At 43.3% G+C, this 17338-nt stretch overlaps 1 protein-coding gene across 3 annotated transcripts in view; it reads right to left on the reverse strand.

Annotated features, from left to right (window-relative positions):
• Positions 1–4869: 4869 nt before the first annotated feature.
• Positions 4870–17338, reverse strand: part of GPATCH2L (G-patch domain containing 2 like) — a 54726-nt gene continuing 42257 nt past the window's right edge. For all 3 annotated transcript variants that reach the window (XM_029950735.1, XM_029950733.1, XM_029950734.1), the window contains 2 exons: positions 16202–16296; positions 4870–9802 (listed from right to left, as the gene is read on the reverse strand). In XM_029950735.1, coding sequence (XP_029806595.1) covers positions 9642–9802; positions 16202–16296 — 256 coding nt within the window. In that variant the 3' untranslated portion in view covers positions 4870–9641. The remainder of the gene's footprint in view (positions 9803–16201; positions 16297–17338) is intronic.

Here is a 17338-nt window from a genome sequence, read left to right on the forward strand (position 1 = left end):
AAAAAAAAACGTTTTGAATCAAGAGCTCCAAAGACCGTGGAGAGGAGGCCCTAAGTCACACTACTGCGGAACACCCGAAAAAGGGCCATCCATCACCGCTGTTGGCCAAAACCACTTAATTGGTTCCATTTTATACCATTTCAAAGGGTTCAGCTAACTTTACTTATAGCATGGTATTAATGAGACCAAAATCAATTCTTAATGTGGGCTTAATATGGGCCAGGTGCATTCATTTTATCCTACGGACACTTTCTGCAGCCCTGAAATTGCAAAGACTGCAGAATTCCCCAATGTAGAGTGTGTGAGTTGATCAACACAAATTTCTAGTCACCACAGAGGAGAAAACAAATCCCCAAATGCAGTGTAAAGTAGCAACTTTGCTACTGAGGGAGGGCACTAGGAATTAAGACTACCGCACTGTGCATTAAATTCTACTAAGACAGGGTTTTGAAGAGGACTGACTCCAGACTGGCATCATGATAGAGCACATGAAGGATTCAGTCAGCCATGGTGCCGACTGTTACTTCCAGCTCAGCTTAAACTACCCCTAAGCATGTCAGTAGCTCCCACAAATGGATGGATCTGGTTATACTTTTCAGGGAGGTAACCGAGGAGATGGGAACCTGGGCACACCTCAGTTGAGGCTTTGTTTGCACAACGAGGCCGTCGCAGTAGGCTGTCCATGACCGACTGCACAGCAGAGAAATACTGGATCAGCTCTCCGAATCGACAAGCAAGCCAGCTTGCACGGGGCCCTTCGCTGGCCTCCTGCCTACCTGTCCCTGCTCCTGGACGCTGTCAGCCATGCGAAAATACTGGCAGCGCCCTGTACAAACCACGCTCTTTATGCAGGATGGCCTCGTTCTCTCTTCTTCACCCACATCCTGCTCATCCTTCAGGACTCGGTCCAGCAGTTTTAAAATCCTCCCTCTACCTAGTTTGAGTTCAGGTGCCTTCCTCCTTGCTGCCAAGATACCCTGGTATTCTTACCTCAAAATTTATCACTCTACATTATAGTATTTCCTCTCCTGGTCTCTTCCTCAGAAGACCATGAATATCCTGACAGCAGGAATGCCTTTCCTCTTTGTGTATTCAGCAGCAAGCAGGGTGCTTGGCATACAATGTGTTCTATTCACACCTACTGAGTGAAGGGACATCTATTAAGGCCCAAACTGTTAGGACACCTACACTGCTAGCAGGTCTATGAGTGTACTTAGCGGAACGTTCAGAACGGTCCATCACTACCATTCACAATTCAAAGTGCATGTTCCCGCAGCTTAGGGATCCATTGTGCTTTGGCATACAAAGGACAATACCTACCATAGGCTTGGAAGATTTTATTGACCTTTGCTCTAGAAGCTTCCAGAAACAAGAATAGGTCCTTTTAAGAAGATGCCACAGAAACTGCCTTTCTTCTTTCAATGATGCAGGCACAGAGCTGAGAGGAGCCCATTCACGGTTGCTTGGACCGCGCTGACCAGGAGCAACAGGTAAATGGAGTAAAAGGGTGTCACCAGACACCCAGCCCTGGGACCAGTGGCACATAATTTGATCTATACATGGTCACCAACAGTTCATTTATATTGTGAAAAGAGGCAGCAGAGAGTGTTGCTGGGAACAAAAAGCCTAGCACCAAAAAGACCTGCAATTGAGCTGTGTGACTCTGAGCAAGTTCATCTATAACCATAAGCATTATTTCATGGCTTTAAAATGGACATAAGTGTACCTACCTTAGAGTCGTTGAAGATTGAGATGCTGCTGACAACTGGCATATAATAATCACTCAGCAAACAGAGTCATTATCATCATCATCATTATTATTAGGGGCTCTGGAAAGGGTCAGCCTGGTCTCAAGCAGACTATACCTAAGGACCCTGGGAATATCCTGCTTCGTAGCAGCCACCTTCCCCAAAAGGTCCCTGAAGATGACTGGCTTACTGAGTGCTTCACACACGTGTGCTGAATCAGTAAATAGGACAACGGGCCGAGTGGACCTTTGTTATTCTTATCAGCTGTCCAGCATCTGAATTGCTCTCCTGTTTGAGGACTTCATCCAACCCCAACAGAAGCTACACAGTCCAGATAACCCCATGCTCACTTCCTGCAGCTAGGATAGGCAGGCACGCGAGTACTAACCAGATCCCTCATCCCAGATTTTGAATCAGAAACTAGGGATTCAAAGAAGCCAGGTACACACAGGATCCCTTCCGGTGACGGTGGAACCCCTACATACAGTTTCAGAGGCAGCATGCAGTGATGGTAATGAAGTAGAAAATCAAGTTCCACTTTATTAGGAGTAGGGCTAGGGCCTGAAACCTCAAGATTCAACGAGATACCGAAGGTCAAAACCAGTGAGGAAATGAGTCTGTCTCCTGCCCTAAGCCCAGGCTAAACTCTTACCAAAAGCAGAAAGTGAAAAAAACCTGAAAGCACTAGATGGGGGAAGCCTCTTGGTATGTAGACGCGGGCCCAGCCTCCTTACTGGTCCGAGACCCTGGAGAGGAGAAAGCAGAAGAGGGCCCAGAGTACAAGCCTGACTTTTCAGAATGGCAACTCCAAGAGTCAGAAGGGGTCTGACAAATCTTAGAATCTGACAAATGTGGTTAGCAACCTTCCTATGTGGGCCTGGAGTAGGGACAGGGACAAAGAGAAACAAATGAAGGAGCAGAGGCCTTGAGCACGCTTTCCTATAGTCTACCAAAATTATTAATGAATGTAAATGCTTCAATCTAAGTCTGTGCTTTAAGTCGGTGAATTGGGTGTATGGCAAAGGGGTGCATTAGCCCAAATATTAGCCGAAATATTGGGAGGGAGGGCAGGGACATCCAGTCTCTGTTGGACTGACCTAGCAACCAATCCTCCCACCTGTGGAGACTGAGAAAGCAAAGACATTGGGTAGGGGGGGCGGGGGAGGGGGGGAGTCAGGAGAAAGCAGGGTCAGAAAAGGGAGAATTCCAAAAAGGAAGAGGTTGTACAGTAGGATGTCATAATGATCAACTGAAGGACTGAATTCTGACACCGGGAAATCCCCGGTGAACCCAGCAAAAACCATGTTGGTGGTGGGGAGTACAGCAGCCAGGGTTGGTACGGTGGTTCTCTGCCCCACCTGCACCGCTGCTTTCAAAAGGATGAAGTCTGTCCCGCCTCCTCATTCGGAAGTCATTCTTCTGTGGTTCAGTTGGAGGAATTAGGATTTTTTAAAAATCTCCCCCAGGTGGTCTTAATGTGCAGCCAGGGTTAAAACCTACTGCTTCAGTGGACTGCGAAGTAACGAACGTGAAGTGCAAGTGAGGGCAGTATTTTTGGTAGTCAAGGGGTTCAAAGGGTTGAGAAAGGTCTTTTTGTTTGAAGAGGGAATCTTTAAAATATGTTCAAATGCAAAGCTCTCCGTGCCGGGAGTGAGAAGCGACAGTTAGACTGAGCAAGGGCTCTGATCAAAGGAGAGGGAGCCAGGGCAGACGATCAGGGATTTGTCTCGGGGACGGCGGCACTTCCAGGAAGGAGGTGAGGAAGGGTGTGCGGAAGGGTGTGCAACGGCGGCTCCTGTTACCGGCTAGGGGATGGGGGAGATCAGCTGCCGAACTGGAAAAGAACTGGAAGGAAGGTGGGGTAAGAAGAGTTTGAAACGGCCGCAGTCTGCAATAGCTACTGATGAGAGGAATAAATACTGAGAGCAATTCCGAGTGCCGCCATGGTTTTGGGGCGGCAGAAGTCTGCATAATCCTGGCAACTGTTCATGGGGAGATACATGGCCCGCTGGGAGGGGCGAGAGGCAGGGTCTGCACACAGGGGAAGGGGCTGGTTTACGTCAAAGCCACCATGGCCATCTGTAAGTTCTCTGTTTTCTCTTTTTCAATTAAAAACATTTGAATGAGGGATCTGCAAGGGTCAGAACTCACTTCCAGAGAAAGAAACCATTAATTTTCACAATCTTAAAAATCTCCTTTTTATATTCCCATACCTTGATATCTAGTAACACTAACATTTTTGGTCAGAGGTAGTTTTAACTGGTTTTCAAGATGGAAAAGGAAAATTACATGGGGTTTTAAAAGACTGAATAAAAACTGAAAGAACTTAACAGCTTAAACATGTGCGTTAATCCTGTTTTTTATTTTCTGTATATTACAATGTCTTAACAGATTAAAAACCCTTTCTGGCTAGGGAAATACTGCCTCTCCCAGGGCTAGCTGATTCTTAGAAAGACAGCAAAGCACTCCGCCAGCAGCACACACTTTTGATGTGCAAACTAACCAGGTCCGACGGAGCCCTACCCCCACCGTCTGGCCAGATCCACTCCAGGAAGCAATCTCCCCAGGGCCAGGTGCCAGGGAACCAGAGACTATCCTATCGTCCAAAGGCCCCAGAATTACTCAAAGGAGCCACTTCAAGCTGCTCACCCTGCCCTGCCTTGCCTTCATAGCGGAGACCCTGACACAGGCTCTGGCCTAAACCTACTGCCTGCCCAGCCTTCTGTGTCTGGACCCAAGCCTGGTTTTCAGCCTGCGGCCCTGCGTGGCAAGCCGTCCCTCCTTTCTAGGGGAACTTAACATTCAGCTTTTCTTTCACTGGCACAGACCTGCCCCTGTCCTCAATCACCTTTATAAAATCACACCCGGGCACAACACAACATGGGCACTTGAGGAAATGATACCAGAGAACTAATTCATACAAATAAAACCTAAAGGAAAAAATGGTCATGGTTTCATTTCAAAGCTTTAGGATTAGAGAACCATATTCTGAAACGCTGAATCCATGAGTCAAACAACAACAAAATCTAGAGCATGCTGTTGCTGCTGGTCACCAAGCCTTGCAGCAGCACTGAAATGCGATGAAAGAGGGTGTGATTAAGTTCTAGCAAAAGACCACCAATAACTCAACAAGTATTTATTACACAACACTCTGTACTCGGGGTGGTTTTTTTTCCCCTCCAATTATTTCCACTTTTGCGAGCCATACTTTAAAGACTTCACCATTATTATGCTGGAAAATACACATTTTCCCAGGAAACTAAGATGTAATGAACAAATACCATGAAGTCAAGGATAGCAGTATCTTACACAAATGTTTTACTGTCTTTTATGAAAAACGACTATCACGCACAGACTAAAAATTCATGGTTATATTTTAACCCACGTTAAAAGTTGTTTCCATCCACCTAAATATGGCCTTGATGACCTTTTTCTCCATCCACATCATCCTTTCCCAATATTTCCAGATCTTTTAGGAGCTTCAGGGAAAAAGTATGGGAAATAAAGATATTAACAATTTCTGCAAAGAATCATGTACAAAACACGTCTATACTTATGGAGAGAAATGTAAGTGCACCTCAGAGTTCAGGGGGACATCAACATCTTAAAACATCTAACTATGCAAAGCCTGCGGTTCGCGGTTCGCAACGGTAGCGGGCACCGGAGTCGTGGGGTGGGGGGGGGCGGGGCTTGAGAGGCCGCTGGAGCCAGCCTCCACTTCTGCCCCGGGAGCTGCTGCTGCTGTCGCTCTAGAGGCCCTGGCACCTCTGTTCGAAGCAAGTCCCCTTCTCTTCGTCAAGCCTTCTTACTTCTGAATCTTGCCAAGACTGCTTTCCCCAGTGAACATCTTCAGGATCTGCCTCATTCTTCAATAGTGTGCTTAAAGAGTTTATATTCCAAAACCTCGGCAACTTTCCCAAGTGCTTATAATGTCTATTCGTGGTGGCGGGAAACTTTCTTTTGGTCATAAATTTGTTTTCCTGGGCTTGTTAAAAACCTTACAAATCCATACACTTCAGCAGTATTGTTCATTTTTCTTGTTTCTAAGCATTTTGACAAACATCTCTTTTGGGATCTTAATGTAGATGAAAGCATCTCTGGGCCATTTTGTGCACTTTAGTGCATTGGCAGAACCCACCAACTCCCTCTGTACTGTTTCTTGATGGGGTAGGAGCCCATCCTGGCTGCCGCCATCAGTAACTGGCGTGGGACATAAGCAAACACTGGCAAGTAAGACAGCTCAAGTATTAACAAAGGAAACAGCTGACACCAAGAGCAAACTGCTTTGACTGTCCCTCTGGCCACCCGATGAATCATGATACACCTTGTAAACTCCACCCCCAGCTAGACTGCATCCACAGCTGCTAGAGTAAGCCAGTCCGTTCTCATCACAGCTCAGCTAAATTTCACCAGACTTACGGACTACTGAACGTAGCTCGTAATGCTGAGAGTTTTCCAGTCTTCGCCTCAGGAAACAAAAGGCATGTGGCTCTAACCACAGAAATGAGGTCAAAACAGAGAGGACCAGAAGTGAATCAAACATCACCGGGAGCCTTGGAACCAAAGTGGAGAAGCCATCACATCAGCAATGACACTGCCGCCTAGCTCCTTCCTCCTGACACTGTAACGTGTTCCACTCCAAGTGACTTCCGTGGTGACTGCTCCTCTGCAGCTCCAGAACCTCCCATGCTGTGATCTGGGCTGGGTCTCTGACTCCACAATACAAGGACAGATCAGAGCCATCTAGGTGGGATTCCTAGGTAGTTTCATTACCTGCCCTCGGTGTGGAGCTAGATTTAGCAAAGGATGCCACAAGCATCACAGATTAAGAAGTCTGATTTCAGCTTTTGATCATTTTGCTGCCAAAATGGCCTTGTTTGCAGCCTGTTCCACAGCCCAGCAAACAGCTTCTGATATTTTCAACTGCATTTGATTTCACAAGATTTCAAGGTTAAACGTGCCCTATTTATCAAGCACACACCACTCAATAAAGATCGCACGCTGCCCCTCCTAAATTTGGCACTATAGTAAACAGCTAATCTCTCTTCTGTACAGTTCTTACCAAAAAATAACACAGGAGCTGATGCAAATGAACTTGTTCCCTGAAGTGAAAAATAAGCTCAAATTCCTTTAAGTTCATAAGCAAAACTAATTTTTATGAATGATGCTCAAACAAGTGGGTAACATCTTGACGTGTGCCCACTGTGGAAAATACAGAAGCTTAGGATTCAGACAGGCAGGCTGTGTAGCCAGGTAGGATAAAGCAGAACCCTGAAATAAGGAAGAACTATGGAACTTGGCTTCAGTTACTAGTTTTGAGCAGATCAAATGCATGTGAGCTCTATGATTATCCTCAAAGGAAGTCATGCTATGAGAGTATTTTCAACAGACTACAAAACCTGATCTTGAAATTACATCCTTTGTTGAAAGGTAACACTTTTCTCAGTGTATGACATCATACACTTTGCCATATAAAAAAGAAATGTAAAATTTAAGATTCAAAAAACACTCCATTCTAAGGTTACTCCTCCGGAATTGATTCATACAGAAAACAAGCCAAGTAGTAAGTTGGTTAATAATTCTGTAAGCGTGCTCATGCAGCAGCTTAAAATGAGGAGCACAATTTACAACCCTGTGTTGCTAAGTATTCATGGCTATTTTTTAGGCAATTAATTTTCTTCCCCACTTATTACAGGTAGGTATGGCATTTGGGGGTAATTGCCGTTGAATGTATTCAAAATATTTAGAAAAGCATGCCCAAGAAAGATGATAAACATTCATGACACACTGCTTCAAAATTATGGGTCTCAGAGGGACTCAGGTCTATCAAAAAAAGATTATAACCCAGGGCAGAGGGAAGTCTTAAAATCTGGGATTTTAGTCTTGGCTTATGTGATTTCTGGGCAAGTCGCTAAACTCTTGTTACCATTCTGGTCTCTGAAAAATGGCAGCAGTCACCTGCCCTTACATCAGACAGATTTTTAAAATGTAAATAAAGTTGTCTATGCAAATTGTTTGTAATCGCAGGTAGAAAGGAGAACTGCTGGCCACAAGACTACCTGAACTGTGGAGGTCTGAGTAGGCTGTGTTCACAGGACCCATCTCTACAAGAGCCAGAGCTTAGTGCAAAGGAAAGAAAATTATGTCCATGGACTTCTCCCTTAAATCCAACAAACTGCATCAGAGATTTGTCTCAGGACACGATGGGGACTAGGTAAAAATGCACATGGGACAATCAAACCTACTTTCATCACTAAAACAATTCGGCAGTGCCATTTCCCATAGTCAACAGGCACTTTATTTCCTATATTGCCACAGCTGCAGCCCCAAGGGAAGAGAGGTACACTCATGACTACATGAGAACTGGGGGGGGGGTCCCCAGAGAGGCTGGGCTGGCTTTAAGGCCATTTCCTTGCCCCATAATCGCCACCTGCTCCTCCCTCCACCACACTCCTCGTTAGAGAAAGTGCTATGTAAATTACCATCAAGTCCTCCTTTCCAACTAGCGTCACACCCACCCATCAACAGGGAGATCCTGGACTTGGCACTGGTAAGGACTACCATTTTTAAAGGGAACACCATAGAGCAGCCCACCCCCACATTCTGTGTGAGCAAAAGGGACAATACTGCGTTTTGGGAAACGGAGGCTCTGTCCGGACACTCAGCATGTATTCAAGCGCAGAAAAATCCAGGTGCAGGGCCGGGAGTTCCTCTGGAAGGTCACCAGAGCAGCGGGCACTTTGAGAACGGTTCCTGTGTATTTCAGAGTAAACGTACTCAATTTGTACAAAAAAGAACGCTTCTGTCAACCAGGCCTCTGAATGAGACACTCTTGATGGTACTTTTTTAGAAAGGGGGGCTCTTCCCGGCAGCTCCAGGCGGTCCCTTAGTCCTCGTTCTGACAAAGCGGCGTCCAACTCCAGGCACGGCTGTATACACAACCCCACATGCAGGTGAGCCGTCAGAAACACGCCAAGTACTAAGGCGTGTCAAAAACACATTTTTCTCCCCAAAGTACGGCCCCAGGAAGCCATTATTATAATAGAGTGTGAATTTCTGCTGCAGGTTATTGACCTATAAACTAACAATAAAATTCCCATTTAGTACATAAAGGCTTACACTGTGACATGAAGTATTAAGACACAATCCACTGACTGTTTGAAGTCTGCTGAACAACTAAACCACTTTCTTCATCACATGAACATAGACATCCTCCTGCAGGAGAACACCAGCTCTGGAGATAAGGCCAAGCACAAGGCGGCTGCTGGAGGTCCCATCCGGCCATTTAGAGAGCTGGAAGAAGTTCCCACGGTCCAGGCCACTGGAGTCTCCTGAGGCCCCAGAATGAGAACTTGATGGGTTTAGTTTATTGGCACGATCAGTGAAGCAAAACGAGGCTCAGAGGCGAACCTGGTCTCTGCAAACGCAATTCCACACACCGGTCTTAACTCAGTGTTGCCATCTGTCTTGAAATGGCTACCAATTTGGGACTTCCTCAAACGATATTAAAAGCTCTACACAAAAAGTATGCAAAAGCAGTTACTAGTTTCTCAAGAAAAGAGACATACCTGCAAAAAGCAACAGCTCTGTAAACGGGGCTGCACAGGGAACTGCTGGGACAACAGCAATGTAACAAATCGCAGAGGCGGACTTTCGTTTTTTTTGTATAAACTGCTGCTGCAATACTTTACTAATGTTTTGTGTTGTTTTGTTTTTTTAAAAACAATCAGATTTGCACAACATGGTTTTCTAAGAGAAAGAGTCCGCTGCTTTGTCTGAAGAGGGGTCATCCTGGCAGTAACAGGACTGGGCTCTGCGACACCGCGTCTGGGATGCGCTGGCTAGGAGGTGTTGCACCACACCCAGCGGCTCCCGTGGGTGGGCTCCTGCTCTCTAGCTGTGTCCAGGGCTCTTTTCTGGTGGCATTTTAAAAAACGTCGCTGCAGCGGAGTCAGGGGCTTTCTCTGCGGCAGAGGTCCTGCCCAACCACTCAGGGTTTGGAGATCTCCGGGCCTGCGGCGCTGGTGTGGTCGGCTCCACTACATCCGCGTGGACTGGCAAGGTGGTTACAGTGAAAATAAGGAAGAAAAGATCAAGGGGAGAGAAATTAGAATCAGAGACACTTCAATGCAAAGTTCTTTGAATCCTTTTATTTTAGAATCTATTAATCCAAGTGGCCACATAAGGTTTCTCTTTTTCCTCTCCAAAAGAAATAGCGGCAAGATTTAAGATTTCTCTACCTGAGAAAATGAGTTTAACTGGACAAATACATACAGCAGTACAAATTCATAATGTAGTAATTATCATTTATTGAGTACTTATGAGCTTGTAAGTACGGTACAACCACACTGTTGGGACAGCAACAGCACTTACTGAACACTTACGAGCTTGTAAACACTGTACAACCATAATCTTTCTTCCCTAAGGCAAACCCTTGGAAGTAGGTATTGTCACCTGCATTTTCTGGATCAAAAAACTGAGGCAGAGAGGCAGCGGATACAACGTTCAGGGACTCAACAGAGCTGAGTAAGTAGCAAGATTCAAACTCTGATTTCAAGCCCGAGCCTCTTTCTGGTACAGCCCATGCCTCCCATAACGCAGCGTTACCAATAAATGGCATACAGACAGAAGAAAAATGGTAGGAAAACCACATAGTCAGGCCCAGTGTTTTTCAACAAGGACACCAAGGACATTCTGGACACGATGATCACTGCTTGTGCAGGGCTGCCCTGTGTATTTTAGGACACTTACCATTCTGCACCCCATCCAGTGAGTGCCAAAAGCCCTCCTCAGACACTGTGACGGCCAGACACTGTCCTCACATTCCCAAATGCCCGAGCAGAGTGGTACACACGACCATTACGCCTACTTGGTCAGAGCGAATGGACATACACTAAAATACAGCAGAATCTAGAAAACTTTTGTTTCCACCTTGTCGTTCAATGATTCTACTCCTAGGAATGTAACTAGAACAGTAATTTTCAACTTAGGTCACTGAATCAATTTATAGGCCAAGACCAGTGTTTTTCCTTAATGAAAAGGGATAATATATATCAGAGTGATCCCAAGTATTTCAGATTTACATGTACACCCACATACATATTCAAACATGCATTTCTCACTGTGAGTTACTTGTAAAACAAAACAAAAAACATCTGCAGGCTATTACTCTATGGCCCAGAAACAAGATTTTCTTGAGGGTAGCAGCTTCCAAACATGTTAGAACCTCAAGCATAGCAGTAAGAAATACGTTTGACACCACAACCCAAATCTGTCTCTCTCTTTTACACACACACACACACACACGCACACACACATACAAGCACGGGCACAAAACATGCTCACACACTCATATTTAGCTGAAAATACATTTCACAAAACTTTAACATTACTATATGGTGGTATTCAAACATAGTGGGGGAAAAAAACCATAATCTTATCCTAGGAAAACTGGTGGGTTTTTTTGTTCTATACTTATTATTATGGTAAAATACACATGACATAAAACTTACCAGGTTAATAAATTTTAAGCATACAGTTCAGTGGCATTAAGTGCATTCACAATGCTGCATGACCATCACCACCATCCATCTCCAGAACTTCTTCACTAACCCAAATGCAAATGCTATCCTATTAAATGGTAACGCCCATTCTCCTCTTTCCCTAGCCCTTGGCAATCATTATTCTTTCTGTTTCTATGTATTTGATCATTCTAGGTACCTCATATAACTGAAATCATACAGTATTTATCCTTTTGTGTCTGACTTATTTCACTTAGGATTATTTCTTTTTGTTTTTAATGTTTATTTTTGAGAGAGAGAGAGAGAAAGAGGAAAAGAAAGAGAGAGGAAAGAAAGACAGGGAGAGGGAGAGGGAGAGAGGGAGAGAGGGAGAGAGGGAGAGGGAGAGGGAGAAAGGGAGAGAGGGAGAGAGAGAGAGAGAGAGAGAGAGAGCGCGAGCGAGAGAGAGAGCGAGCGCAAGCGTGTGAATGGGGGAGGGGCAGAGAGAGAGGAAGGCACAGAATCCGAAGAAGAATCCAGGCTCTGAGCTGTCAGCACAGAGCTTGGTGCGGGGCTTGACCTCACGAGCCATGAGATCATGACCTGAGCCAAAGTCGGACACTTACCGACTGAGCCACCCAGGCATTCCTACCATTATGTCCTCATCCATGCTGTAGCAAGTCAGGATTACTTTCCTTTTCAAGGCCAAATAATATTGCACTGTATGTATATACTACATGTTGTTTATCAATTTATACATTTATCAATTTGAGCTGTTTCCATTTTTTGGCTACTGTGCATATTGTTATGAACACGGGTGTACAAGGATCTATTTCAATCTGTGCATTCAGTTCCTCTGGGTTTACACTTAGAAGCAGAAGTGCTGGATCACATGCCAGTTTGAGGTCTACAATTCTGAGGAACCATCAGTGTTCCACAGTGGCTGCACCATTTACACACCCACCATTAATGCACAAGGACTCCAACTTCTCTACGTCTTTCCAACATTTGTTGTTCCCTGTTCCCTGACACAGCCATCGTAAGGAGTGGGAAGCGGCCCAGAAGTACTTTTGCACAATGTTCTCCCAGAGACTAATGCAGTATTTTTCACAAGAGCACAAAAGGGGATATAATCCAAGCGTCCATCAGGAATGTTTAATTGTAGTATACTCATCATATTCATACAACAGAATACCCTACATACAGCAGGGGGAAAAAAGGATTTTGGCAGGACAAACATGAGTGAATCTCAAATATAACTGGGTGAAACTTGTAACATATAAAATAGGACGTTCCATTAACACAAGTTTCCAAAACATGCTAACTAGACAAGACATTGCTTAGAGAGCCGTCTGTCAAAGTAATTTGAAAACAAACCCCAAAGAATGATAAATGATTTAAAAAAAACCCTTATTAACATAACAAAAACTCAGGACAATGGTGACCTCTGAGGACAGTGAGAAGATGCCTTTAAAGGTGATGTTCTTTTTCTTAGAGTGGATGGTAGGTATGTGGATATTTGCTATGTTGTTTTTCTCTACACCTTACAGATCTTCTATAATTCTTCTTCTACAGCCATTCAATATTTACTAAAAAACATTTTTAACTTTAAAAACCACTGAACCCTTAAAAAGGGGCAGTAAGAAAAAAAATAAAAAGGGGCACTAAGAATCAGCGCTACACCACCTAGGACAAGACCAACTTACAATGAACTAGTGAATCCAGTCACCGGGGTAGAATAATTTTCAGAATAACTCTGTTTCAACTTTGAGAGTCTACTCGCTTATTCATACAAGGAATATCTAGTGAGACCATTCTCTGTGCTGAGTATTATTTTAGATGCTAGGGGCACAGAAGTGCGCAAAACATATAAAAACTTCTACCCTTGCAAACGCACCTCCAGTGTCACTGGCCTGGTGTGTGGAATCTGGTGCAACTAGCTAACAGATTAACTGCTGAGTGCCCTTCCAACGGATGCTCTAAGGACACATATCCTATCCCGGAGACAGGAAGGTCAGGAGAGGCTTTGGAGATGGCCAAAATAGTCAGAGCTCTGAATGCAACGTCATCCCACTCCCCAGCTCTCCTTGACCTAAAGCCTGGTGTTTAATTTTTGAAGGAATGGGATCTGTACACCAAAGCCTTCATTCTGTCATTCTAGTGAAGAAAATCATCTCACAGAAATGAAATCTGGTTTTCATCTGAGTCCCTTAGGTTTTCATGTAACTACTTAGTATCTCAAACCTTAGAAAAAATATCCCATTTTTTCTTCTCCAGTTACATTCTTTAAGAGCATATATTGCAAATTCACTTCAGCATGAGGTACAGATTTACTGGGCCCTCCCTGTTCTGGGGTTACCGAAATAGAAGCAAGTTTACATGGTTACTCACTAAATTCCAGGAGCGGCTCTGTGTACCGGACATCCGTGTAGGTTATAAAGTCATAAAGGGAAGGGGGGTGTAGATAAAAGAAGAAAATAAAGGTGCTACACTTTCAAGATCTACTTAATGACCGAATGAAAAGGCCTTTTTCCCTGGCCTTTCCTTAGTATTAATATAAAAAGACCAGACAAGCTACTCCCTTCTGCTATTCACCTCTCTAGCTTTATTAATACCTTTAAATTCGGTCAATCTCAACTCAAAACTTTCCACCAGTGGGGGAGGGGAAAAGGGAAAAGATTTGTGGCTGCATGTTTAAGAAAGAAGCTGAATTCATCACAGTGACAGGGGAGAGTGTTGGCAGAGATCTGAGCTATTTATTCTTTTAGGAAAATCCTATAAAGAATGACACAAGGAAGCCTCTATCTGCAGCCTTGTTCATCACGCCGGTGAAGAGCCCGATAACAGATGTATGCAGTAGCGTGATTTAGTGCCAGGAGCGGGCCCCTGATGTGTATTAATACAGCGGCAAAGCGGAACGCACCTCTCTTCATCACTCATTTCTATAAAAGAGGCGGAATCCGAGATGGCCCGATGGTAGGCAGAGCAAGCCCATTTGTTCTGACTGATGGTGCGGGCTCGGGCTATGTCCTTCACCTCCATGGGGCACTCGGGTTGTGGATAGAAAAAAAGAAAATGCTCAGTGAAGCAGACCTTAGTCAACAAGTGAGAGGAGGGGCGAGCTCAATAGGAGAAATGTTTAATGCCCAGTCTTGTTTAAGGCCTCCCAGTGCATTTCCTGATTTGAGTATGGAACAAAGATTTTAACTCTTCTCAACAGTTCTAGTCTTACGAACAACTCAAAGCTAAAAACAGAAGCTAGATATTAAGGAGGTTAAAAAAAAAAGATAAAAAGGGCAGACCGTTTTAATGAATGGGGATCTCGGTTTTAATAGTCACAGTTTGGAACCAATTCTAGCTTACATAACACAGAACACCTGAAGTGTGTAAGAGGGCAGCTCGAGAGTCCTCGGGAAACTGGTTTGACCGTGGCTCTGCAATTTATCACCCATGTGACCTCGGGGAAGGGATTTAACCTCTGTAAGCCTCAATTTGCTCATGGGTAAATTGGGAAAAAAACAGCATCTACCTTATAAGTTGTTACAAAGAATAAGTGAAATAATGCATGCAAAGTAATCAGCTCAGGGCATGGCCATGTAACAATCACTGGAAAAAATCATTATAATTATCAGACCTGTGATAAGATTGTCCAGTAAGAACCATTATCAAGGAGCTACCCCAAACCGAAGCTGAAAGAGGTCAATTTCAATGAATGCTGAAACTTAACTAAGTTAAGGGAGGGAGACAGTTCCCCATCTGTCTGAGGCCTACTCTTCACTCAGCTATCGACTGCTTTGATCTATATAATATATAGTATTTTCTGAAGAAAATAATCTATGATATACTCTACTCCCTCAGGGTAAATTCACCATCATCAAGAAAATAAGTTCAGGTACTTCTGATAGATCCTACAAATTGATGTGATCTTTTTATACAGAGCAATTCATCCTAAACTGTATTGAAATAACATAAAAATTTCCTGATTACCAATTATGTTTATCTATTTTCTCTGAACTCCAAAGAAAAATATCTATAAAGATCCAATATTCTTTCTGATATAAGTAATAATTATCCCCTCCTTTTTAAGGATAACATAAGTAAAGTGCATAAATCATAAATATACAGTTCAATGGAGTTTTACTTATGTATATATTCATGTAATCCCTACCTAATGGATGACACAGAGCATTTCCTAGACTTCTTTATGTCCTCTTCTGGTCACTACTGCTCACCAAAGATAACCACTATTTCGGTTTCCAATCAGCTGGTTTTGCTCCGAAAACTAAAAGGTTTTAACTTAAAAGACTATTTTCTTAGAGAAGGAGAGAGCATGCAAGTGGGGGAGAGAGAGAATCCCAGCATGCTCTGTGCTAGACATGGAGCGAATTCCAAGACCATGAGATCATAACCTGAGCTGAAATCAAGAATCGGATGCTCAACCGACTGACCTACTCAGGTGCCCTTAAAAACAGTTTTTAAATAGAAATTCCATGACTAGTAAGGTGTTAGTACTCTACTAGAAATGAAAACAGTAAATGCATTGTACTGTATACCAAATAAGAAAGTAAATAAACCCATGTGGCTCCCTGACTACTGACTAAACCGCCATCCTATCTGGATCTTCATTAACACAGACCTAACTCCCTTGTCTGTGCTACAACAAAAGCACAGATGACTAAAGATTGCTGATCCAGTGGAATACTGGTATTCAAACTCAAAAAAGACATATGACACAGCGAAAAAGCACAGACTTCCAGGTTAGAGAGAACTGGGTTTGAATTCTTACAATGTATATGACCTTGGGCAAATTACTTCTCACGTTCTCATTTTCCCATGTAAAATGGGAATAAAATGACCTACCTTATTATAAAAATTAGATGAAAGGTATACAGAACATAATTTAGTGCCTGACACACAACAGGTGCTCAAGAAACGATAACTACACACAATTACCTGCACTGGGGCTGGACAGAGACGCTGCGGCCACAGGCTTCCGTTTCCTCTTGATGTCACGTGAACATGGGGGTCCCAAGTGTATGTTTGCCTGTCTGCAGATAGGAGGAAGAAAAAACATTGTTTTCCCTTTGTTATTCTTATTGTAAGACATTATGTTCGGCCCAGATAAAATCCCTGACCCGTAACAGACATACGTTAACAAGACAGGCACCATCCTTTGTCATCAACTGCCAAGTACAAGATTATTCAGGATTAATCATAACTCATTCCTTATGCACAATCTATACCCATTCTAAACTTCTTACCTAATTTCAGAATAGCACTCAAGATTAATTTCAATAAATGTGTTTCATTACATGCTGATTTTTGTACAATTATTTTTCATAAAAACTATAACTGCAATTGTTCTAAACTCACTAATGAAATACCTACTCCCAAGTGGTAATATATTGAAAAGTTTAATGCTGCATGAACACAGATATTTGCATAGAATTTTAATAGGAATTTTAACCCTTCTATCACTATAATTCTGGATTTTTAAGTGTCTGTATCACAAGTGAAGTAAGTTTGATTTCTGTGATTTTTTAAAATACGAATTTCTTGCTAATAATACATTCCCTCATCAGAATATTCAGCTTCATGCAGAAACAAAACAGCGAGTGCTTCAGAACAGGAAAAAAAGCAAAAATGGTGTGGAAGACAATGGACTGAACACTGAAACAGCTGGCATGCTATTTTGGTTGCCCACTTCTTCCTTCTTCTCAAACTGGACAGACCCTGCCCCTGGTTAAGGACCACGTTGACTCTCACCTTTACACAAAGCTTTCCTTGAACATTCAAGGCCTTACTGACCATGAATCACTATTTAACTGGTATACATGTATCTTGTTTCCCTAATGAGGCTTAATCTCCTTGAGAACACGAACCGTATTTACACTCCTTTCATAACTTTCCAAAGATCTACTGACCTCAGCACAAGGCACTTAGCTGATGGCCATTAAATATCTGTTGACTAGAACTGATATTAATGAATAAAAGTTCTAGAAACCAAATAATCAACTGTACACTTAAAAGTGGTTATAACTGCAAATTGTTATAGTTTACCTCAAATTTTAAAAAAACAGCCAGAGTATA

The sequence above is a fragment of the Suricata suricatta genome, chromosome 9 (assembly GCF_006229205.1).
Source record: "Suricata suricatta isolate VVHF042 chromosome 9, meerkat_22Aug2017_6uvM2_HiC, whole genome shotgun sequence".
NCBI lineage: Eukaryota > Metazoa > Chordata > Mammalia > Carnivora > Herpestidae > Suricata > Suricata suricatta.